The sequence below is a fragment of the Ictalurus furcatus genome, chromosome 9 (assembly GCF_023375685.1).
Source record: "Ictalurus furcatus strain D&B chromosome 9, Billie_1.0, whole genome shotgun sequence".
Classification (NCBI taxonomy): domain Eukaryota; kingdom Metazoa; phylum Chordata; class Actinopteri; order Siluriformes; family Ictaluridae; genus Ictalurus; species Ictalurus furcatus.
The window spans coordinates 26391971-26418404 of NC_071263.1; the positions used below are offsets into that span (position 1 = coordinate 26391971).

Consider the following 26434-nt stretch of genomic DNA (forward strand, 5'->3'; position numbering starts at 1 on the left):
CTGCTTGAAAATGAAAGATTTGGTGAATATACGTATGAGGTTATTACATCAATTTAAGACATTTTGTTTTTTTCTGAAATGAATCATTTTGTTTTAACTGCACGCCTTACGAATTAAAGATATTTTAAAAACCAAGCTGGATTTGACTTTAGTTCAAAAGGTTTAGCATATAATCAAAGCATATAATTCAAAAGGTTTAGCATATAATCCAAAAAACTAAATCAAAAGTAACACACACACCCTCCCATACACACCCAGCTGCACACCCAGCCGCACACCCAGCCGCACACCCAGCCTGAGCGTACTATATGATGCAACCTTAATGGCAAAATACTGCAATGCTACGCAATTTGCTTTCCCTTTGATTAGTGCTTGTAAATTAAGCTGTTTTTTCTCCTCCCTCTCTCATTTTGTCGTCTGTGCGAGACGGCCAGCTGCACATCCACTCGGCAGTCTGCTACAACAGCAGCCGGTGTGTGCCCATGAGAGATAACTCCGAGAGAGAGAGAGAGAGAGAGAGACGTCCTCAGGAACACTGGAGTTCTGCCAAGTCTTTCTTCCCCACCGCTTGCATTCCGCTCCCTCTATCATGTAGCCGTCCTAATGAATTAAGTCAATAAACGAAGCTGCTCGATGTGCATGACGAACATGCTAACAAACAAACAGAAAAATAAACAAGGCAGGCAAACAAGAGGCTTGTGCTCTCCTTCAAATTATCAGTGGTGGAAGATGCATTCTTGCTTTCTTCCTCCAAACCTTGGCTCAAGATCAAGACAGAAACAACCAGAGCTCCTGTCTTTCTCTTCGTTTTTTCCTTTCTTCTTTCCACCTATATGAGTCTCTTCCTCCTCTAAAGTTGCAGTTAAACTCTTTCGAGGCAGGCCTCGTTTAACTGGCTAACTTTGTCTGGTTCCTCAAGGGATGTTCGGCCACTGAAAATGAATTATGGGGGGACGGGAGGGGCGGGGGGGATGCATCCCACAATGCATCAGTGGCCTTAGGGGCAGATACCAAATGACCTCAGCAGCAAATTCTAATTTCTGAACCTTTTAAGAAGTTTATTAAATTATTCTAATTTCTGAATAAGAATCTAGGAAAATACACACGCATGAGAACACACACACACACATATATACACACGCACATACACATACATACATACATACACACACACACACAAACATACATGCATACGTACACACACACACATATACACACACACATTCACTCTCACACACACACTCTCACACACACACTCTCACACTCACCTAGTCGGAGTCTCAGAGCAGCCACTGGACCTCTGTGGAACCTTAGCATCAGGAGATCATGCACTTCCAGCCCCTCGGCACCCTGGGAGTAGGGATGGTTTTTATTGTTGTTGTTTATTTTTCAGATTTTCTACACATTATTTACAAACTCATCTTCATCTTCCTCAGCTAAATGTCTTAAACAAAAACACGAGGAAGTAATAACACTTAAAAAGTAGGTAATAGCAGTTAACAGGCTAAAGCTGTGGCTAATTGTTAGCTTCTACAGTTTTTGTAGTTTATGGTATGTATTTACACAGAAAAATTGCCTACACTTAACATAATGCCTGAAAAACATTCTTACAGAAATTTAAGAATGTTACAGAAATCTAAATATAATGAGGCTAGTAAAAATGCTTTGCCTTTCTAGTTTTGCAATGGAGCTATGAAGATAACGTACCTACCATTTAGCATTTCCCCTCCCCCCCCTCGCTCAAAACGTTTTCCACAATTAAAATATCTGTCTCAAACCGCATCCGGTACTTCACTGAATTCACACAGAATTGCTGATGTGGTTTAAGAAACAGTGTGACGGACTGCAATCTATAAACATGAACAAAACTTCACCTTACAGCTAAACACTGTAGTGGTATTAAGTCGGCCATTTTGGAATAACTTTTGTGGTTAACGCAATTAGCTACAACTTCGGCCTGGCCCAGATCTCTCCGGCCCAAACATCAAGAGCTGTGTGCCACGGTTTGCAGCCAATTTTTTACTTAATTATGCACTTTCGATGCACTTATAAGGAAGATTATTCACAGTAAAATTATTTACATTTTTTTGAACATGTATTCAGTCTATAGACAACTTTTTTTTTTCTATTGTGCTATTCATAACAAACAAAAGCAAACTTTTCTGAATAAATAAAACTTTGGACTCATCCCTACCTGTGACATTGGCGAGTGTGCCCACTCCACACCCTCCAAACCACTGGCTATTCTCACATGCCTGGCCAGCTGAAGACTCTTGCCACTCGTACCCATGACGTCCTCCTCAGACACCAGCTGTAGTCGGAGAGGGCTGAGTCCCAAATCAAAGCACTGCAGCTCACCCTGACCCCCAGCCACTACAATCAAGCCTCCATCAGGGTGCCAGACCAGTACAGAAGGGAGCATGGGGCAGTTGACACAAGTCTGTACGCCAGTTTCGATGTGGAGCAGCACCACAGAGGAGTCCTGAAGGCCCAGCAGAAGCCAGCGCTCACTTGGGTCACGGCACCAAGACACAGGAGCAGAAGATAGAGGTAAAGATGTAGCTGAGAGGCGCTGCAAACGTCCACGAGCGCACTCGTACGCACATGTTTGAACGACTTGGGCCTCCTCACGCAGCTCAATGTTGGAGCGACTGGGCTCCTCACGTAGCTCTGCAGTGGAGCTGTGGGTCTCCTTGTGCAGCTCAACGGTGAGGATCTGGTAGGGTTGGGTCAGGCTGAAGCAACAGTCCAAAGGTTCACCATTAGTGCGTATGGAGCTCAGAACCTAAACAAATGGGAAGGACATGAACAACAACAAAAACACAAGATTTCACACTTCCAAAATGTATATCTAGTAAGGAGAAAGCCGAGTGAAGAAACAAAAGTTAATGAGACATGAAAAACATGGTTCCAACACGAAGGAACCTTTCGAGGAACTCGTATTCTTCACTTTCCACTTGCATAAAAACAAACACATCCTGTAAACCGTCTGATTTTCTGGTAATGCCCTGTCGCTTCCTACATAAATGAAAAGCTTGTTACATAGGTTTTAAGAAAAATCAGGAGGTGTGAGGGCTGGGCATTCTGTAATACTGGCATTCGACTGTGACTTTCAGTTCCTCATCTGTAATAAAACACGTACTTTGATGTAGGAACCTCCTGGAACTAAAAATAACACAGGAGTTAAAATCAGCTGTGGTTCCTCTGGTAGAGAAGCAGCTAAAGTTTAACTCCACGCTCCAGTTCCTCATCCGCACCAAATTCAGTTCCGTCTTTGCTACAGGAACTTCCTGGAACTAAAATCGGCCTAGAAACTAACATAGGCCCTGGTCCCTCTGCTGGAAAATTGACTAAGCCTTCCGAGTTACTGAAGCGAAAAACATGTCTAGAACGCAGTTTATCTTTATTGACAAAGTGTCAAGTATTATTTATCATGAGAAACGGAAAATACAAAAGCCATGGCAAGATCTTAGTGAGGGACAGAACTCGCTGTTCTTTTATAATGGTCTAGCCAAGTACGTAAACATTTAAATTTTCCAATTAGTAATCACTACCGATGACAATTTCGGTCAATGCCACGAACGCCACTACAAAACTGCATCCACAGCAACACATGTGTCTAGCACACTGCCTCTTAGTATATTTCGGAGCCAGCAGTGGAATGACAGATCCTGTTGAGAGCTTTATCACGCTTGTGAAAGTGAATAATCAGCATGCGACATTTCATCCTAACCCGAGCTCCGGTTAGCAAGCACAACCAATGATATTAGTGTCAGTGTCAAATGCTCGGCAGCATACTCTGGCACGAACGCTATCGCGGATACACACAGGAATTCATAAGCATATAAAATCACACACTTGGCGAAAAAGTGTGGAAGTGATCAGGGTTTTGGTTTGGCCATTGTCAAGCGCATGCAGTTCATTTTGTATGAAGACAAAGCAACAACAACAACACAGAACAGTTAAGAGATTGACAGTCGGATAGAGATAAGACGGTGAAAGCGAGGGAGATGTGAGAGACGGTGAGGACAGAAAGAGAATGAGAGAGAGGGAGCGAGAGAGAGAGAGGGAGATGTGGTTGGCACGGGCAGTGGCGTATTTGGCAGTGCCAGCAGCAGTGACAGAATTAAGCAGGTTGCCCACAGCCTCTGTGTGGAAGCAGAGGATGAGGGCTCCGTTTTTGCAGATCTTGTTCAGCCCTAATCCCTCCAGGCTGCTTCCCGATGCTCCCCAGGGGGGCCAGGAAGGAGGGTTTAGGAGGGCTGATGCGCAAATGAGGGAGTGTGTGTGTGACGGGGGGGGGGGGGGGGGGGGGGGGCGGTAGTGCTGACAGCACGGAGGGTTCCGGATATGAGCCAGAGTTCCACAGAGACAAACCTGCTGAGGCACACCTGCCCCAACTACAGACTACAGCTAACACCAGGACAACACCGAGGCCTAACGACTGCCCTAAAGCGAACAACCCACTAATAAGGTCAGTACTGACTGCAATTGACCAACAAGATCAATTCTGAGGCCAGATGTTTACTGCCATGATGCTAAGAGGAAAACACGTCAAGTAGACAGGACAACAATTTACTGCCCGATTCATCCACATGCCCTGCTTCTGCATTAGAGTCGAACTTTCTACTGAACTTTCTACTGCTGCCCACATAGATACCCTAAAGCAGCGGTTACTGACCATCTTCCTCGAGATCTACCTTCCTGCAGGTTTCACTTCCAACCAAAATCTAACACACCTATTTTAGCTGATCAAGAACTAGAAGGTCAAGTGGGTATGTCTTTATAGTACGCGATTGTGTAAGACTAATGATTTATAAATCGCACTGGTGTCACTCAGAAGAACACAGGTCCCCTTTTGGCTCTGGTTCCTCTCAAGGTTTCGTCTTCATGTCGTCTCAAGGTTTTCTTTCCATCTTTCCACTGCCACTTCTGGCTTGCTCATTATAGATTTAACTGTTAAAATTCATAACCAGCACCCTGGTGCTCTGGTGCCACCAAATGACCGATTACCACCAGGGCGACACCGAGGCCCCAGACTCTTACCCAGAATTTCTATGTCCTGCTCATGGAGTACCATAGCCCTTCAGAATTGGGTGTTTTCACTCTTCTAACTCACCTTGTGAATTAGCTGATTAGTGGAATCAGGTGAGTTGCAAACATTTAAAAAAAAAAACATCCTGGGTGGTGGTACTCAAGCACCAGGATTGACAAAAACTACTCTAACCAACACGTATGCCTTACAACTAAATGACAAGGAGGTCCAACACCTTAACCAGTTTACCATTTGAACTTACAATCAGTGGCCTTAACCAATGGGCCATCACCTCCCATGTGTCTTCTGTCCATCACAGGAATAAAACTGGACAGAATACAGGAACATGCTTATTTACTCTGAGTACAATATATTTGAAGTGATTTCCTCAATGATCAATTAGCAAGCAACTGTGCTAACTAGCCAGCTTGGGAACTATGTCGAAGAATCGGGGCTTAAAAGTTCTCTTAGGTATTATGCATTAGTTGGCTACAGAAGCCAAACTTCAACAAATCAAATCACAAGTTCCATATTTGTAAGCAGCTTTCCCTACCATAGCTTTGCAGTTCTGGAGAGGAAATTGCATCAGATTGCAATTCGCCTGAAGTCTACAGTTCTGCTGACACGATCCTATCCCTCAGTCCTACATGGGTCATGAATTTAGCTTGAGCTAATAAAGTATTGAAGCATTTTCTTAAGATGGTGAGTCCTCCATCACGGTAGGTCAATAACTAGAACATAGGACAAAGCTGAGGCCTGATTCCTGTCACCATCACTGCCCTGGTGTTAGACGTTAGCATCATGGCAGATTGGCTTGTCTTAGTCAATGGGTTGTTAGCATCAGTGAATAGGACATCCAATCCTACATAATCCTAGCCAGATGCCCAACCTGCAAGAATGCACACTTGTGGACGTGGTAGATATAGATACAGGATGTACAGTGCCCTCAACTAATATTGGCACCCCTTAGCATATATGAGGAAAGAAGGATGTGAAAATCTGTCTTTATTGTTTAACCTTTTGTTAAAAAAATAAATACTCTGCTCTCATGGATATCAAACAATTGCAAACCAAACACAGGTTTATCAAAAAAATACATCTTTACTTTTTTTTAGTACACCTGGGTGACTAGTGACATGAAATTGTTCATCCATGACTTCCTGTTTTACAGGGGTATAAATATGAGGTAACACATATGCCAAATTCCCTTAGTCATTCATAACAATGGGTAAAACCAAGGAATGTAGCTGTGATGTGCGGCAAAAGGTTGTTGAGCTTCACGTAATGGGAAGTGTCTATAAGAAAATAGCACAATCATTGAAAATGCCCATTTCCACCATCAGGGCAATAATTAAGAAGTTCCAGTCAACTGGAAATGTTATGAATCAACCTGGAATTGGACGTGAGTCTATATCGTCTCAAAAAAATCTCCAAGGATCACAGCTGGAGAACTGCAGAAGTTAGTTGCGTCTTGGGGTCAGAAAGTCTCCAAAACTACAATCCGAAGTCACCTACATCACCACAAGTGGTTTGGAAGGGTTTCAAGAGAAAAGCCTCTACTCTCATCCAAAAACAAACTCGAACGTCTTCAGTTTGCCAGACACTACTGGACCTTCTAATGGAATCGGGTTCTACGGTCAGATTAAACCAAAATAGAGCTTTTTGGTAATAAACACCAGAGGTGGTTTTGGAGCACACAGAGAGGTAGCCATATGGAAAAGTACCTCATGCCCACGGTTAAATATGATGGTGGCTCTTTAATGTTTTGGGGCTGTTTTTCTGCCAGAGGACCTGGACATTTTGTTAGGATACACGGCATCATGGACTCTATCACATATCAACAGATATTAAATGAAAACCTGACTGCCTCTGACAGAAAGCTTCAAATGGGCCGTGGTTGGATCTCCCAGCAGGACAATGATCCAAAACATCAAAATCAACACAAAAATGGTTTACTGACCACAAAATCAAGGTCCTGCCATGACCATCCCAGTCCCCTGACCTGAACCCCATAGAAAACCTGTGGGGTGAACTGAAGAGGAGAGTCCACCAGCATGGACCTCGAAATGTGAAGGATCTGGAGAGATTCTGTATGGAGGAACGCCCTCAGATCCCTCACCATGTATTCTCCAACCTCATCAGGCATTATAGGAGAAGACTCAGAGCTGTTATCTTGGCTAAGGGAGCTAGCACAAAGTATTGACTAATAATAATGCCAATAATTGTTGCACACCTATATTTAACAACGATATATATATATATATATATATTGATAAATCTGTGTTTTGTTTGCAATTGTTTGATATCCATGAGAGCAGAGTATTTTTTGTGAATTTTTTTAACAAAAGATCAAAAGGTTAAACAACAAAGACACTTTTTCACAGCCTTCTTTATTCATATTTACCAAGGGGTGCCAATAATAGTGGAGGGCACTGTAGCTTTAACAGCCAAACATCTCCAACACTCCATAACCCGAGAATTATCGAGAACCTCTCTCAAGGCCAACTCAACCAAGAACCAAATTCCTCAAGAACTTCAGACTTGCCAGGCTAACTCTGACATGACAGGACTGGCACTAGGTCTGCAGTCGCGTCCTAAAAAACTCAAACCCACCCAAACCCTTCCTACCATCCATTTCATTCTTGAGATCCACTAGCGAAACAACAGCACATTCGAGGTCGTTTTCAGCTATGTGCAAGATCTCTCTCCGAGATTGAACTGAGAGAGCGGGGGAGCGGTTTAAGGCTCTTCGCCACGCTAATGCTAAAACAAACAAACAAATAAACAACACAAGTCAACAGAGAGAGGGGTCGTTTTGAGAGCTTTCTGTAAAGAGCTTTAACATCTTCAAAGGGTGATCCTTCTTAAGACCTGCAGTCTCTCTCTCTCTCTCAGACACACATACACACACACACCTCAAATCCCACAGCTGCAGCTGAAACAATGACAGATTCAATTTCACAAAGATAAACGGCATCTTAAGAAGGGGCGGTGAGAAAGAGGTACAGAGAGAGAGAGAGAGAGAGAGAGAGAGAGAGAAGTAACCGTGGCAAAAAGGTCTGTGCTAGTTATTGGTTTCGGTGACTGGTCAAAACTATTCTTTTCTTGTCTTCCTCTCTCTTCCTCGCACTTTCTTTTACGGCTTGAAAGATAAACCCAGCCAAGTCCAGCTGAGCATCGGCCCTTGTTCACAGCAGTGGCCCTTTTTGAGCCAATTTTCCAGTTCAGAGAGCAGAGAGAGAGAGAAAGTGTGTGTGTGTGTGTGTGTGTGTGTGGAGGAAAGAGATGATGATGGGAGCAGAATAATGAAAGCTTCTTCGGTCCACACTGCAGTCGGAGAGTGTGAACTGCACAGCCGCTTGTCGGGGTGCCGTGGCATGAAACCCAGCTGCTCTCAGCCGTTCCCTCTGTCCGCAAGCTCAACCACACAGCGCCGGATGAATATTCCTGCCATCTAAACACACGTTCTGCGTTAATGAGGAACAACACGACTCGCAGTAGAGTCAGTGAACGAATGCAGTGGCACTTCTGTAATGGGCAAATCGCAAAAAAAAAAAAAAAAAACAAGCGAAAACAACAACAACAAAAAAACAAGGCAAATTTATTTACAAACCTAGAGGAGAAAATCATTCGTGTGGTGTTTTTTTTTTTTCCCACCACTGCTAAGTCTAACCCGAAGAGCGTGTTAGGACAACCGTGTTATTCCGTTCAGCCTTTGGTTAGGTATACGGTGTCTTCTGTGTTAATATGTGGGGGGGAAAACAGAGCAGAAGTGGAGATCAAACAAATGAAGGGGAAAGTGGTTTCAGCAAGATAACCGCTCAAAATATAGAAAAACATAAACATAAACATCGTACGCTTACAGCACCCCAACGCTCTCAACACTGTTTTTCATTTAAATGAGCAAATTTCAGGAACTGGGGAAAATGATTAAAAATGTTAAATGTTTGCATAAATAAATATGTGTGCGTTCCAGTCCCCCCCGTCCCCCCCCCCCCCCCCCTTGTGTGTCTCCTGGCAGTGCTTATCTTACAGGGCTAGGAATTAAGACCACATAAGGAAAAGAAAGCACCCTTCGAAATGCTGGAGACTAAGTAGAAAATTGGCTTAGCATGCAGATAGCAAAGTTAACAAAAGGCACATATATATGAGCTTGAAGTGATTGAAGTGTGCGTGTGTGTGTGCGTGCGCGAGATGCGCGCGTGTTTGATTTGCCGCACGGCTCCCCGTGTAAAACTGCTAGCTTGATTTCACACTGCGGATCTGAGAATGACAACAAACACTTTAATTAGAAATGATGCAGACCAGAAATGCTTTAATGTTCTTCAACAGGGGAAAGGGAAAAAAAAAAATATGGGGGGTGGGGGGGGATGTAGGGGGGAAAAAAAAAACAAAAGAGAGAGAGAGAGAGAGAGAAAACATTCAAGGTAGGTGAAGGATGGAGATAAATACGGAGTGCATACCAAAACCGAGTGTCTGTTACGTGCTGTTTCATCCAGTGTTCCTGGGATAAGCTGACCAGCAGAATATGACCTCACTTGACATCATCTCACGAACACTCTTGTGCCACTGATAGTCATTATCCAGCAAACACTAGCATTAGCCATATGAGAAAGAGCGTACTTTGGTGTGTATACTTACCATGAGACCAGCGCTTTCTGAAAAGCCCAGCACTACCACATTGGCCCGCTCTGAGGAACTGGGAACTGGTGACCAAGGCCACACGTCGCCATGCCCGCCTTGCCACCAGCACACACCCATATCCTGCCCACGGTTCAGTGCCACACGCCTGCTCGTACCACGGCCGCCTCCTCCTCCCAGCTCCAAGGATGAGACCTGGAGAGGAACCAAATTGATCAAACCGAGCCAGAATTCTGTCGACCAGAGATTACTGCAAACAAAAGTTCTATACAACTCAACACATACAGTATTACATGAATAAAACTCGTACAGCAGTTGCTCCTGGTAAAGTTAGTGTGTGTGTATGTATTCACATATACAATTATTCGTTTAGCAGACGCTTTTATCCAGAGTGACTTGACGAACGAGGGAATGCAATACCTATTTCACACATTTAATCACACACCTTCAGATCAAAAGCTTTTTAACATCATGAGAAACATTTCAGTCGCGTGTCCACAAACTTTTGACCGGTAGTGTGTGTGTGTGTGTGTGTGTGTGTGTGTGTGTGTGTGTGTGTATATATATATATATATAAAAAGAGTGTTGTGTGTGAAAATCCCAGGAGACCAGCCGTTTTTGAAATACTCAAACCAGCCCATCAACACCAACACAATGCCACGGTTACCATCACCGAGATCACATCCTCCCATTAACTGAAGCTCTAGATCTGTACCTGAATGTGTTTAGGCATTGATTAGATCACTGCATGAATGTGAAGGTGTTCCTAATAAAGTGTACAATACATGTCCATTCTGATTACTGATGAAAGTTTTCAGTGTTACACCTGCACATCTCCACGTTATGGTCATTCTTAAAGAGTACCACAATAAATCGCATGGAACAGTGAAACAAAACAATACCTCAGGTGTTCCATTTCTTCACCAAAGCAAGTTCCTGCTGTATATTTTTGGAATAAAACAGCTTCTGATTTCTGATTCTGATCACAGGACGATACTTCCCCGTGCTACAAACGCTTCTCAAGCTGCTACTTGGTTTTAGGCATTTTTTTTTTTTTTTTTTTTTTTAAATGTTTGCTGGTTTTGTTGTTGTTGTTTTTCCACTGAAAGCAAATTTCATTACATTATTAACTTCTAGGAGCGTGCGATCATTCTTTGTTGTGTTTGAGTTGAAGGTTTGTATGCTCTGTGGGGTAAAGTCTTAATGAGATCTCCTGGTGTTAACACACAGCTAACTTCACACTCACAGCCTGTAGCCTGTATTCATAAACAGTCTCATGTTTAGAGATGTTACGAGCTCACACGGCCATTGTTGTGGCCACGACTAGAAAAATCGATGTATCGTTGGAAAATCTCCTACAAGCCAAAGAGAGTTCGCAAAAATAAGATCAAAAGATCCAGCGGAATCACCAACAAACTCGAAGGCGACCCTGAAATACCATCGCGTCCTGTGACGTCAGATGTTTCTGGCGTGGGTCAGAAGTTAAACACACGATGTAGGCCTCCAGCTGGAGCGGTGTGTTTAGCTGTCTGGAATGTTTTCGAAGCGAATGAATGAAACCTTTCTCTAAAGATGCGGATGGAGGGTGGTTTCAAGACAAAATGTGGTCCTCATGCGGTAAACAAAATAACAATTTACACCGGTCATCCTGTTCAAAAGTTTACACCCCCTCCCCCTGGCTCTTAATGTACCGTGTCGCCTTCTTGAGCGTCGGTGAACGTTTGCACCTTTTGTAATAGTCGTGTACGAGTCCCTCGGTCGTCCTCGGTGTGAAAAGATGGATCTCGACATCATATAGACGCTGTTGGAAAGGGCTCAAATACGCAGAAGATGCTGGAAAAGTAAAGAACGTGCAGGACCTGGAGGATTTTTCTGAAGAACAGCGGGCAGTTTAACTGCTCAGGACAAACAAGGGACTCGTGAAGAACTCTCACAGAACGTAAACACATCATGTCGTGGATCGTCCGGGTAACGACACACAGGATTAATAATCAAGCGCGTGTAAACTTTTCAACGGAGTAAGTTTTATAAATTCAGCTATTATCTTGTCTTGTGGACTTTACGTAAACATCTGTTATATAAGTGAAATAGATTATTCAGGACAGGACTAAATAAACAACAGCATGGGATTTTTATGATCCGTCTTATTTTGTTAACGGTATTGAGATTTAGCAGATTCTGCAAGGGGTGTGTAAACTTTTGGGCACAACTGTATTTATAGAAACTGGTGGCACATACGTAAAGCTCTACCATTTTAAAGTCTGGAGTCTGGTGTTACTCCCAAAAGTAAAAAAAAAAAAAAGGAAAAAAGTGCATTTAAAACTTTCATTCCAAATTTTTTATTAATTTTTTTTACATTATTGCCAAATTTGAAAACTTTTAGACAGGAGCCTCCTCGTTGCCTCTTCACGGATATTTTGACGTTGATGCTTTAGACATCTTTAGATCTTCGGACTGATTGTTTTTACCCGTGCATTTGTTAAACTGGGTCCTTATGCCAAAAAAAGAAAAGAAAAAAAAAAAAAAGAAAAGAAAGAAAGAAAAAAAAAAGAGCTTCTGGCAAGAATAAAAAGCAGATCGATTTTTCCAAATTCAAGCCACAGCGATATCAAGCAGTTCTCCCAGAACACCACACAAATATATAGCACTTAGACCACAGCGCTGTTGTGCTGTACTTGATTCTGATTGGCTGACAGATGTTCTAAGGTGTCTGATTATTTTCCAGTTATTGTACAGCTAAAGTAGTTCCGGTCAGGTCTTGACCGCAGTACAGTTCTATAACACAAAGTTAGTCACACAGATCGAACAACAAACAAAATGTGCTCTCTTTTCTCTCTCTCTCTCTCTCTCTCTCTCTCTCTCTCTCTAATAACTGCAGATCAATAGCAGTTGAATACTAGCTCGAATATGACGTTTTGGAATTAGCAGCGGAGGCTTGAAATGGGCTGCGTGAAAAGTTAGTTCTACCCACAAGAGCGTTTTAAGGACAAAAACCTGACAAATGTCTTGAAATAAAACATCAGAACAATGTGCCGAGGCGTGGTAACCGCGGTATAGGCGGTATTAACAGCAAAATAACGCACAACCGAGCATTACTGCATTACTTCCCCTGGGTGTGCATTACTTTTCTAACTGCATTACTGAAAAGAAATCAGGACGTAAACAAGGCTCAGATACTGTGATATCAAATTTCATCATTTTTAAAAAAAACAATACTTATCAAGCTCAAGGAGGCTGAGAAACCATCACAGACTCGGAAAACTCATTCCAATCAGGCTTGCTGCTGGGAAGTGAATGGGTCGATCTTTTGACTTGTATCGCCGTATAAAACAGTAACCTTCAACCATTCGGCAACAAGAAATGGCTAAATCAAAGGCTAGAAAACAAGCAGGCTTTGGATAGAAGGAGAAAACCTGGGTATTTGACATATCTTTACACTACAATGCCATTCTGTTGTGAATGTTGTGTTGTGAAAAATCTTTCCACATTGTCCAGCTGCTGTGATGCTTTCATTCAGCCTCGCCAGCCAAAGCCATCTCCATATGGACCATTACAATGGCCTTATCTTTCCCATTCCCAACACAATAGAGTCTCAAAGCCCACTGCCACCCCTCTGTGTGTGTGTGCGTGTGTGTGTGTGTGTGTGTGTGTGTGTGTGTGTGTGTGTGTGTGCTGTATCTGGGCATGGAGCTTCAGCCAAGCCTCTGCATTATGCCTTCATTTAGACCCATGATGATCTGCTTAACCAGGACATTTCTATTAACTAACACACACACACACACACACACACACACACACACACACACAGCCACATGTCTTATAGATTCTGATATGAAAGAGGTAAAGCTGGAATAAAAAAACAAAACGATTTAACATCTGTTTTAAAGATAATAAAAGTTTTTATATACATTCATTTAAATTCATTTCAAACTGAATCCCCTTCTCTTTCTCGTTACCTCGCCCATACGCCCGACAATCAGAAATCCACCGCGGGCCTTAAACGAGGAGGAGAAACAAGGGTCGAATAAAAATAACGGAACCACCGCCATGTTAAATCCTTGATTCTGATTGATGAGAAAAGTGTTGATTATATATTTTCTATAACCGCAGCTCTGACATGAGTTCAAATCACAGGTTTACATTAAATATGCTAATTCTAATACATGATCATTTCTAGACGTGACCGCAGGAGCTAACGTTAAATGTAACTATAAATGGATAATAATAATAATTTAAAAAAAAAAGCACGACGTGCTATTTTGTTCATAAATAATTTCGATTTGCTGTGGTGTAAGACGAATAAAGCACACGCTGTACTGTTGTCGGAAAACGCACGTCATCACACCGTCCCATGCCCCTGAAGTGTTTCCTTCCTTACAAATCTATCCAATGACAGGTTACAAAAACTACACTGATAAACAATGACTAAACTGTAGATCGACACGGTGGAATGAAACTGTTTTCTCTCTCCTCCTCTTCAACGCCACATCAGTGCCCCCCCCCCCCCCTTTACTTCTCCATCTTGCCTGTTTTCTGGTCAGCAATAACAGCAATTTTTTGGGAGGATGATGCCTCAAGGGGTAAACACATGGAGCAAATGAACAATAATATTACAGAAAATAAATCACAGCTCACATGCTGATAAACAACACCTGGTAGAGGGAAACATATTTTTAATCTCTCGTCTTTCCTCGGCTCTCTCTCTCTATTTTTCTTCCCCAAAAAAGGCCTGTGTTTGACGGTCAGCAATAATCGAACCCACTTTCGAGAGGATTAGGCTCCAGGCTTAGGCCAGTGAAGCGGGTAGCGGACGCGGCCTCCTATGGGGGGTATGGGGGGTTATACAGTGTTTTTGGGGGGAGGATAGGGGTAGTTGGGGGACGATTAAGGGGTCTCGCTTATCAGAAGCATGCTGCTGGAGCCAGACTCATGGCAGGAGAGATTGCTTTCATACTCGCGCCGCCACCACAAAGCGCATCACTAATGCGATAAATGCGTGCGAGTTAAAGAGTCACGGCACACTCGCGTATTGTGCTAGTCTTCCCCAATCAGACGCAGCCAAAGCACGATCTCTGCTGCTCCATTTTTCAAAACAGGGTTAATGCCTTGGACAAAAAAGGACTTTTATTCCAGTGTGCATTTTGGACGTACACGAGAGCCAGAATGAGAGGGTGACAGAGGACAAAAAGAGAAAGGAACGCCAGACAGCACCTGTTTTCCCTGAAGAGGAGATGGACTTGACCTCTGACCTCGCCAGACCTCTCCATCTCTCTCACACTCACACACACGCACACCTTTTCCCTTCACACATTTATTAAACACTACACATTGCTCAGTCTTACCAGTTTAAACACAGTGCTTGGGATATGATGTAAAAGCATTACAACACAAAATATCTGCCTGATACATTTATCCAAATTAAATATACACATCACAACGAAAGGCTGTCTAATATAAAATAATATAAAATGACCACAGTCTAATCAAGTGAGAATCGATTAGATTTCTTTTATACTTGTTAAATTCAGTTAATCAATGTTATATTAAAAAATAAGAAAAGGTAGAATAACAATAGGGTACCTACGCAATATATATATAAGAAATATGAAATGAAACATTCTTTTACATGAGCTAGATGATCAAATTACTAGTAATTAGTACACGCTAGCAAAAGTATTTAAACTCAAACTGCTTTTATATCCCTAAATATATATTTGGAATGTACTGTAAGGTTGACATCTTTTCATAATAAATGCTTTCATTCTCATTTATTTGCTTCCAGATGCATTGCGAAACTACGACGCGTTTCGTTTTTCAAGTATACAAATACCACAACTTTCCAAATTCAAGCCAGACGTCTATCTAAACTAGGGATAGGACGATATACTGCTGTGAAAATATAGCATGATAAGGAGATCTATTCAATTTTCTGCTATAAAAGGTATACGTGACGATGTCAGTAGCAACTCTCTTGAACGTATGGCCTATTTGTTTTATAAGAAACAATCGTATAGTTCTACAGTGTTGACTTTTATTAGTTTATCAAGATCTTCTGAACAAGTTCATTAAAAAAAAAAAACAACATTGTATCAGCTTCCTCAATCATTTGAAGTTAGCTGGTTAGTTACAGGTATATTTATAGAGCACTTTTCTAGACACTCAAAGCACTTTACATTGTAGGGATCTCCTCAACCACCACCAGTGTGTCGCATCCACCTGGATGATGCGACGGCAGCCATAGCGCTCCAGAACGTACACCACACACCGGCTATTAGTGGTTCCAGTGGAGGAATTTCACCAGGACCTACTCCTACTCTTTACGAGAAGTGTCCTGCTTAACGACCACAGAGAGTCAGGACTTCGGTTTAACGTCCCATCTGAAAGACGGTGCTGATTTTACAGTACAGTGTCCCCGTAACTACACAGACCACAGGATGAGCGCCCCCTGCTGACCTCACTAATACCACTTCCAGCAGCAACCTTAGTTTTCCCCAGAAGGTCTCCCATCCAGGTACTGGCCAGGCTCAACCCTGCTTAGCTTCAGTGGGACACCAGGTGAGAACTGCAGGGAGATACGGTGAGGACAAGAGCCAGTAACCCTCACAATTTCATTTGCCATTCAATATTGTCCTGTTTAGACTGTGAACGTTCCTAAATAAAATTAGAACATATAATTCATCATTTTATCCTCGTCATATATACCTAGAAAGCTGTCTCTTCTGCACTCATTAGTCGAAATAAAGTCAGACCGGATGCCATTTTCTTAAGCTGTGTGAGTGTTATTGTTATTGTGTTTGTCAGTGCTTACCGGCTCTAGAGAGCGCATTAGAGTCCCCAAGGCAAAGAAAAAAAACCACTATGAGTGCTAGTAATTACCGCTACAAGCTCAGTGGAAACGCCGTCATTGTGGCCGCTAATTAAAAACAGCCAAGCTTTTTCCCCAAAGTGCGAATGTGCACGTGTGTGTGTGAGTGTGTGTGTGTGTGTGTGTGTGGGTGGGTGTTACCTTAATGTCAGCAGCGGAGAGCTTCTCCAAACGCCATGCTGAAAGCTCAGGTGAACTCTGGCTCCGCCTACCCAGGTACACCTGACACACCTGACTCTTCTCCACCAATGAGAGAAGGACGAAGCGTTCACCGATCACCGCTGTGGACGGTAGAGAGAGGCGGGGGTCAGATCCGGTTAGAGTTCAGATGTCACATGTAAAGCGGAAAGCTGAAAGACGCACGAGATTAATAATCGAAACAAGAAAGAGAGAAAATCTGAAATGGCCACTGTAGTGCTTTCTGGACAGGGTAAGATTTCCGGACATGTCCGTTATGCCGCGAGAGTACGTCTGTAGTAATTATCATCAATTCGTACGGAATAAGAGATCTCCACATCGCCTTATTTGAATACAAACAGATTGTTTAAGAGTTCCAGTATAAGTACTTGTTTTAGGGGGCGTGGTCAATCAAGCAATCATGATCGTTAGTATGTCTGTACTTTTGACCTGTTCTAGCTTCTCTAATGAGCCTTTTTAAATGCCATCTATAATCTCATTGCTCTGCATTTTAAACTTGGCTAATACGTGCTTTTGGTTTGGTTTTAGCAGGAGATAACCGAAGAGCACAATAGCTTCATGGAAAGTCTTTAGACTGAAGAAAAACCCTCTTTTCCCACAAGACAGAACGGAATCTTTACCAGCGTGTCAACTCAGTAATCTTTCCAGACTTGTGTATGCACAGTCCGTAAAAATAAATAAATAAATGAATGAATGAATAAATAAATAAATAAATAAATACTGAACTGACGGGAGTAAAATCTCAGCCATACCGCACTTCCCCATGTAAAACAAATCCAACCCGAATAGGGTTGAATACAGAAACCTACTAGGCTACTAATTAAACCCAACATTCGAAACATCAAAAACATTATAAGGATTATTTTAGTATTATGGTGCATTTGGACACATTTATGAGAAATATATTCGATATTTTAGTGTCACGGTTTCCACTTGGCATCACAGTTCTCATGGTAATGAGAAATGAATAATCAATGCCACGTGCTTGTGTATGCGTTGGTTTCTGTTCCAGTCCAGTCTGTCTTGGACTACCATTGGTTTGCTGCCTGAGTGTGTTCACCTGTTCTGTGTTTAGAGCGGATTAGTTTGTTTACTCACTGTATACCGTGTTGTGTACAAGGTATTGTTGCAAGCTCTTAGCGTGCATTTTGTCGTTGGGCCAAACCTGGTTTTTTTCATGTTTCTAAGTATTCCCGAGTTCCAAATTTTCCCGGTTTAGACCCTTGTCTGTTTTTCTTCATTTCTGATTACATACATCATCCATATGTAATTTTGTCTTCTTGTGTTCTGTCAACAAATAAGGAGTCTTGGATTTGCCTCAATAAAGCACGTATTGAGTTTACAAGAGGTCTTTCGGTACACGTTACAGACAGGGCAGGAATTAATAAAACTATTTTTTTGTCATATGAGATACAGTCTGCTCCGAGTTCCTCCGCTGATGTATATGTATGAACGTGTGAAAGAGAATAAGAGACAGTGTAGGTGCAGAAAAAACACAGAAATGCCTACAGGCAGTACATATTTCATGCTAAAGGCAGAAAATTGCTCTGGATCGAGTTGAACCACCGGCTTAGCTCATGCTTTCTTAGCGATTAAACCTTCCCTTGCTAAAAAATTAATCGTTTAAAAGAAGCAATTAAACAGGAGAGGGGAAAAAAAAAAAACAACTCAACACATAACCTGCTTTAAATTGTGGATATAGCCAAACAGCTTTACAAACCTTAAGAGCAATTACAGACGGGATACACACTGGTTCTGGTGTAATTATGGACTGTGGCATGGTATCGGGTGAAAACAGCGAGTAAACAGAGCTATGTGTTAACACTGCTTTAATGAAATATACAGAACTTTTCACTGCCATTAGCCAAGTGTTGTCTGTTTACTGGAGTTTCATTCTTTCGTTTTGACTGGCGATACAAGAAGTATACAACGTATAGAGCTACCAGTTTAGCAATGAAAATGTCTAAATCATCACACACACACACTCATCTCAGAAGAAACAAACAGGTCATTGAGTGAATAAATTTAGGTGAATGCTTTATTCCCACTGAAATATTCCTTTTAAACTACAGGGTGTCCCAAAAGTCTCCATACAGTACACAGGGGAAATGAACAATTTTTAGTCAAATGTCTTCCAAAATTGATTTAGTTGATATTATATACACGACCAGTCAAAAGTTTAGACACACTCATTCTTTAGAATAATAATGAAGTCATCAACACTCTGGAGTAACGCAAATGGAACTACGGGAATTATGTCGTGATAAAAAATCCGAAATAATCGAGTGTTTTATCATCTTCAAAGTAGACGCGCTTTTCGCCTAGAAATTCCCAGAAACGTATTCTTGGCGTTTTTCTCATCCGATTTCTCGAGGAATTTCCCCGAGATGCTTTTTAAACAGTATTAAAGGAGTTCCCACCGACGCCGGACTCTCATCGGCCGCTTTTGGGAAAATATCTCCCTCCGAGTCGTCCGTTTAAATAAAGATTTTCCGTGTAAATAAAACGTTCGTTTTCTAATGACAGAAACGATCACGTCGTCGCGATTATATTTTTGTCTACGACCCCGATTTCACACGTTTAATCTCACGCCTTCAGATCGAAAGCGTTTTAACATCGCGAGAAACCTTTCAGTCGGGCGTCCACAAACTACCAGCGTGTGTATGTTTTTCCAGAACGTAGGACTTTAAGAACGCCTGTAACAAAAGAAGAACGTACTGAAGTCATTCTCATGGCTGGATCGGGAAGAGCTGTCGCAAGGTCGCGATGGACTTTAACAGGAAACGCAACAAACACATCGCACACAAATTCAAAAAGACTGGAAGTGTTTACCCTGTAGCCTTGACTGATTTATAATCATTATTAATATTCGTAAAATTGCTTCTGTGAGAGCCTTTAAAGGTTCTACGTAGAACCTCACAACGGAAAGTTTCCATCTCTCCTGCCAAGACTATACACCATTAGAGCAGTATAACTTATAGTTACGATTTTGCATTATTGGCGTATACTCTATACCACAGCACTGCTGAACTCTTCAATCTGATTGGTCAGGTGGCGTCGGTCAATTCTCTACCACAGCGCTTTGTACGAGTCAGAAGTAAAGCTGTTCCTCTCAGTTTTCTCATAAACATGACAAGATGCGTTATTTTTTCTGAATCTGTTTACATCTGCTACAACGTAAGTGATAACAGGAATTAACACGTTTTACAGACAGAACCGTTTTTTTTTTTGTTTTTTTTTGTAACTATAGACTGATAAAAAGTATGACGTGTCAGTCTTTACTTATTAAAAAATGTCATCATTGGCAAATTGTTGTCGCTGCGCTGAGGAATAAAAGACTCCGGGACATGCCGTTACTATAAAATCAACGTCGGGGTCGTCACGGTAACTGCTTTATCACACCTGCCTATGTAATTGAACTGTAATTTAACTCAAGTGCTTTATTACTTACTTATAAAATGCAGAACGTCGTTATCAAGCGGAAATCCGGCGTACTGAAATATAAATACAGGCATCGTAAAGACGTAATGAGTTATGTCTTGTCAGACTAATTACACAGTGAAATTAACTGTGCGGGGTTATTTATGTATTTATTTATTTATTTATTTGGAGACATGATTTAATTACACTGCCGAGTAATTCAGTCTAACGGACTCGGCCATGTAATTCAGCGAAATGCTCAAGCATTAAACGCTAAAAATAGCCATCACTCAGCAATTTCCCTTACTTAAAAACACAGAAATGTCAATCACACATAAGAGACTATAGTAGTGTATTTAGACTGTGCTAAGCTCTGCCAAAATGTGAGGGATTTCATGCTAATCCATTAGCAAATAAATGTCCAACTTTGTAGCCTGGGGCTGAAAAACTGGCCTTGTTCGTGTCTGTGTGTGTGTGTGTGTGGAACAGGTTTTGGCCCATATGTGAAGCAGAAGACCGAGGCGTATTAGCGATCGGTGTCAGTCAGCTTGCTAGATCCACTTAACGTCCTCCTCGTTTTAAAACGTGTTGACACTGCGGCCTAAAGAGCTTAACGGCGCCGCGTTTAATGCAATGACAAATAATGAATGCGACGAGAATCACTTACAGCCTCCTCGGTTAGGAAAATAAAAGGCTTCAGCACAACTCTACGCTGTTTAGGATGACGTTTAAGAAATTTGCCCCCGAGGGGAAAATAAACGGTTTGCCGTACGTACGTTATTCGTGATGTTCCGATTGATATTTTCCTGAGCGATTTCAAATGATTCGTTTGCTAGCATTTAGTAGAAATCGAGCTTTCCGCTAATTCTACCCTAGATTGCTACTGACTACTAACCAAGTCCATTCAATATCCATTAAAATATAATTTTAAAATTAAAATATATATGACTTATTAAGGAAGCATTAATCAAATCGAATACTGATTTAAAAAAAATAAATACCAATAATGATTTATTAACCAAAGAATTTGTAAACAGAAGTTGTAGTGTCCACATTGTTAGACACACCGCATTAGATCTTGTCTGTGTAGAGAATAAAAAAAAAAAAAGAAAAGAAAAAATGTTATTTAGTTGTATAAGTTGCATATAACTGCAGCTCTGTTAAATTCTCAATTCTGATTGGTCGGAAGGTGTGGATTCATTTTCTATAACAGCAGCTCTGACAATATTTCAGCTGCGTATCAAATCACAGGTTTACATGAATGCACTCGTTCTAATACATCATCGTTTCTATAGTAACGACTCGTTCACGTAGATGGATGTAAGTGTTGATACGGCGACGTTTTCATCAAAAGACGAAAGACGTTTATTTAGCATTTACGGAAGGAGTCTCCGGTGTCAGCGCGTTAAATTCGTGTTACACTCGGAGGTAAAGCTGGGACTTCGTGACAGAAAGCTTCTGAATGTGACAAAGTGCTGGCACTGGAGACTCCTTCCAAATGCTAAACAAACATCCAGCTTATCCTACACAGGGTCACGGGGGGGGGGGGGGGGGGGGGGCTGGAGCCTAGCCCAGGGCACAACTCGGGGCACACACCATGGAAAGTTTGGAAATGCCGATCAGTCTGCAACTCATGTGTTTGGACCGGGGGAGGAAACCGGAGTACCTGGAGGAAACCCCTGAATCACGGGAGAACACGCAAACTCCACGCACGCAGGGCGGAGCTGGGAATCGAACCCCAAACCCCGGAGGTGCGAGGCAAACATGCTAACCACTAAACCACCGATTCTGCCGTACACACAGAGCTGCTGTGATTAAAAAAATAAAATTGCAGTCACATTCACACCGTGTCATTTTGGCGTTTACTTACGGACCCATACCAAGAGCTTGGCACTGTAACTAATGAGGACATATCGCTGATGAATCTGTTATAGAGGCTTTATTAGTGTCCAATAAGGGCCTTGTTAATTTGTAAAATTAAAAGCTGTTGCCACTTGGTGATGGTGAGAGGTTGTGACTAATTGACTGGGGGGTGTGAAACTAATGAAATAGGTGACAGATGTGAAGACCCCCCCCATACACACACACACACACACACACACACACACACACAAATTACTGTGGTAATTAGGGCCTCTGAGGAGCTGAATGGGACTCTGTGGGGGGTGGCACAGGGAGGGAAGGGGAGAGGGGTGAGACGGAGAGAAAGAGCGAGTGAGACAGGCTTGTCAGGTGTCTAGAGACCCGCTAGAGACACTCAGCTTATAAACAATAAGTGATATGAGAAAATAATTAGCAGATTTGGGACAGTGTCCAAATCCAAACGAGGCAGGAAGTAACGCCACGGTCCATGGAGAGTCAGCAATTAAAAGCAGAGGGAGCACTCTCTCTGTGTGTGTGTGTGTGTGTGTGTGTGTGTGTGTGTGTGTGTCCAGACACTTCCAGCTTCCTCAGGGAGTAACAGAAGATGTAGAGACAGAAGGTTGGTGACCTATGGGTGTGTGCTGCCCAAGTGCATGCTGGGAAAATGGGCAGTGTGTGTAATTGGTTTGTGCTTTCTTCAACAGTGTGTATATATACCTGTGTGTGTGTGTGTGTGTGTCTGTGTGTGTGTGTGTGTGTGTTAGACTCACCGTGACTGATGGTGTCAGCAGGTAGTCGTCCCACCAGTGTTTTGTCGATGCCCACTCTCTCTAACTGAGCTCCACTCAGAGTGAGGGTCACTAAAACACCTGAGCTCAACAGCATCTACACACACACACACACACACACGTATTATATATATATATATATATAAAATAGTTATCTCACAGACATCTACATCTAAAAAAACAAAACCAAAACACCACTGGAGATTCCGTTGTAATTAATGACCGTTTTTTGTAATTAATGACCGAAATTTCCTCAGCACGTGAAATTTACAATTTAGAGCAAATTCTTTCTTCATATTTTATCAGAAACGTGAAACACTATAAGTAAGGGATGATCCACAGCGAGGTGTGCGTTACGATTTTAACGCATGACGCGGAGGAAAAGAAGCACTTGTTTTTTCCCCCCACACACGGGGGTAAGAAAGACGTCGTTCTGAGTTAACTTCCCGCTTCTGAGGTTAGTCGATTGCAGCAACAATCTAGGCTGCTGCATGCTGGGATACGCACCTGGCAGCAATGCTTCGTCCTCCATTTGGTACAAATACAGGAATTAGACTGTAACAACTCCTGATAAAGAGACAGAAAGAAGAATTATAGCAACAATCGCAATACGTTTAGTGCAAAATGATCGAGAGAGAGAGAGAGAGAGAGAGAGACAGAAATGAAAGAAATTTGCTAACTGGGGTCTTGCTCTGTCGTTTGAAGGCCTTGGCTTCATGTAGATGTTTCCAATTTCAGATTTTGTGAGGAGGCCAAAAAGTTACCCACAGAGCTACTGAACAAAGCTGCATCTGTGTGTGTGTGTGTGTGTGTGTGTGTGTGTGTGTGTGAGTGAGAGAGAGAGAGAGAGAGAGGGAGATGAGGGGTGGTGGGGGCAACAGACAGGGAGGGGTGAACCTGCCCAAAGTCCTGTTGATCCCCCTCAAATATCCCCTGTGATGACAGAGAGACACCCACACCCAGGTGCTGAGAGAGAGAGAGAGAGAGAGAGAGAGAGAGAGAAAGAGAGAGAGAGAGAGAGAGAGAGAATGCTGCAATTTGTTAATTAATCTGGAGTTATTGAGAAGGGGAAATGTAAACAAATACCTCCAGTTCCTTGAGGGTGTCCCTCAACCTCTCCGGACGACGGTTACTCAGGAGCCATGGGTAACCTCGTGCTGAGGCGGTGGGGTGGGGTGGGGGGGGGGGAGAGAGAGAGAGAGAGAGAGAGAGAGAGAGAGAGAGAGAGAGAGAGAGAGGGGAAGGGAAAGACAAATCAGCACAGAAAATGTTTTCGTGTTTTGTTTATGAGAGGAAGTAGATCGGAGTGACCCGGAGTCTAAAGGTCGAAATGTCACCAACTACAATGAGGCCGAGCTGAAAGTTCCTTCCTTCAGTTAACAAATGAAATTCGGCTGCGGTGGGCGCTAGAGACGGAAACAAAAGTTCCTCATCTGAAAACTGTACAATGCATTAAATCACGGCATATCCTTAGAACTTCACGTGGTCAACGAGGTCATCGTTAAAATTCTGTACAACACTACAGCGCTTGTCTGAGGGTTCAATTATTTGCTCAGGTTAGACGATTTATTATAAAAGGAATAACTTCACCTTTAGTAGTTAATCATAGCTGGGGTTTTTTTTTTTCCCCCCCTACAGCTCTAATAAAACCGTCTCCTAACACACACAACCGGTCAAAAGTTTGTGGACGCCCGACTGAAAGGTTTCTCGTGATGTTAAAAAGCTTTCGATCTGAAGGCGTGTGATTAAACGTGTGAAATCGGTGTCGCAGACAAAAATATAATCGCGACGACGGGATCGTTTCTGTCATTAGAAAACGAACGCTTTATTTACACGGAAAATCTTTATTTAAACGGACGACTCGGAGGGAGATATTTTCCCAAAAGCGGCCGATGAGAGTCCGGCGTCGGTGTGAACTCCTTTATACTGTTTAAAAAGCATCTCAGGGAAATTCCTCGAGAAATCGGATGAGAAAAACGCCAAGAATACGTTTCTGGGAATTTCTACGCGAAAAGCGCGTCTACTTTGAAGATGATAAAATACTCGATTATTTTGGATTTTTTTTATCATGACATAATTCCCGTAGTTCCATTTGTGTTACTCCAGAGTGTTGATGACTTCATTATTATTCTAAAACGTGGAGAGAAAAAAATAAATAAAGAATGAGTGTGTAGCGTACATGACATAAGGAATAACACATTCACGGGGCGTGCGGTTACAAGAAAACAAATAACTTTGTGAGGAAACGAGTGTTTCTAGCTGCTACGAGGTCAGTGATAACAGGAGCATAGTTTCATGGATCATCCAGGACATCAAATATACTCTTTTTTTTTTTTTTTTTTTTTTTTGAAAGTATGACACGTTATTTAATTAATGATATAATTAAAAAGAATGAACGATGGGCACGCTACTGTGGAATAAAAGGAATAAAACACTTGGGGGAAAATAACCCTGACCGTCACTCTTACATTACGCCCCGTTTCCTCTACACAAGCAGCGAAAAAAAAACTGAGGGGCGTGTAAACATTAAACCACTTCAAAGTAAAACAGCGATTAACTTGAGGGCCCTCTGAAGACAGAGTGTGTACTTTAGTTACCTTGTACACTTAATATGCTTTATTAACTAATAACCTAGCGCCACACGTTTCCCCCACGCCGGAGACTCATTCAATCGTCTGTGTGTGCCTCGGGGAGGAAAGAACTCAAAGTTACCGTAACATATTAAAACACGCCGGTGTAAAATGTGCTGTCACACTCATGAAAACCTCATCTGCCTCCCACGAAACACACACACACACACACACACACACACATACGGAGTTAATTGAATTTCTGTGTTTGTATTAACAGGTTAACGTGAGCCGAGCCGAGGTTGAGAGGCTTCTTTTTGGAAATTTGCCCTTAAAGGATTCCAATTTGGGCTTTTGTGTACGTGTGCGCGTGTGTGTGTGTGTGTGTGCTATTAAGAAACAGGCCCCCGTCCTTAAAAAGAGATTCATAAATACATGAATATTAATGAAGGGGCGAGAGAGAGAGGAATGGTGTGTTAAGGATGAGTGTGTCTCTCCTGATAAGCGACTTTTTGTCCCTCTGAAGTCTCTGAGGATTATTTATTTATTTACGATTCCTATTTTATTGGGTGATGGATCTGTTATTACCCACACATGCAGTATTACATATTACATATCACACACGCACACACACACTAATATATATATATATATATATATATAAACTATATAACGTATATATACGCTGTATAATATTTGCATTTGAATTGCTTAAAGCTTCGGTACACTTATGCATTTAAATCTAACTGAGCTGAACGTAATGTTATACTGCCCAACTACTCTCACGCAAACGCACACAAAGGTGAACGTCGTGTCGCTTTTCTTACACAAAGGAAACGATTACCAGGCGAAACCGCGATCTGATCACGCACTGTTTTTATTCGTCTAGCCGCAGAATGTTTTGTCATCACTGATACTATAATACTACGAGATAAATTTAGCTAACGAGAAATTCCTAGCTTCCAGAGAGAGAAAAAAACCAAAAACAAAACCCCTACCCTACCCACGTGTGTGGACGAGACAAATCTTTGTTTGTTTGTTTGTTTGTTTGTTT

General features: G+C 42.1%; 1 protein-coding gene across 6 annotated transcripts in view; it reads right to left on the reverse strand.

The window, feature by feature from the left end:
• wdpcp (WD repeat containing planar cell polarity effector) overlaps positions 1 to 26434 on the reverse strand; it is an 83647-nt gene that overhangs the window by 26314 nt on the left and 30899 nt on the right. For all 6 annotated transcript variants that reach the window (XR_008386752.1, XR_008386753.1, XM_053632676.1 and 3 more), the window contains 7 exons: positions 23897 to 23967; positions 23318 to 23377; positions 22793 to 22907; positions 16683 to 16822; positions 9677 to 9871; positions 2195 to 2785; positions 1269 to 1350 (listed from right to left, as the gene is read on the reverse strand). Coding sequence is in view for 4 of the 6 variants with exons in the window: in XM_053632676.1 (XP_053488651.1) it covers positions 1269 to 1350; positions 2195 to 2785; positions 9677 to 9871; positions 16683 to 16822; positions 22793 to 22907; positions 23318 to 23377; positions 23897 to 23967 (1254 nt within the window). In the remaining 2 variants the exon portion in view is untranslated. The remainder of the gene's footprint in view (positions 1 to 1268; positions 1351 to 2194; positions 2786 to 9676; positions 9872 to 16682; positions 16823 to 22792; positions 22908 to 23317; positions 23378 to 23896; positions 23968 to 26434) is intronic.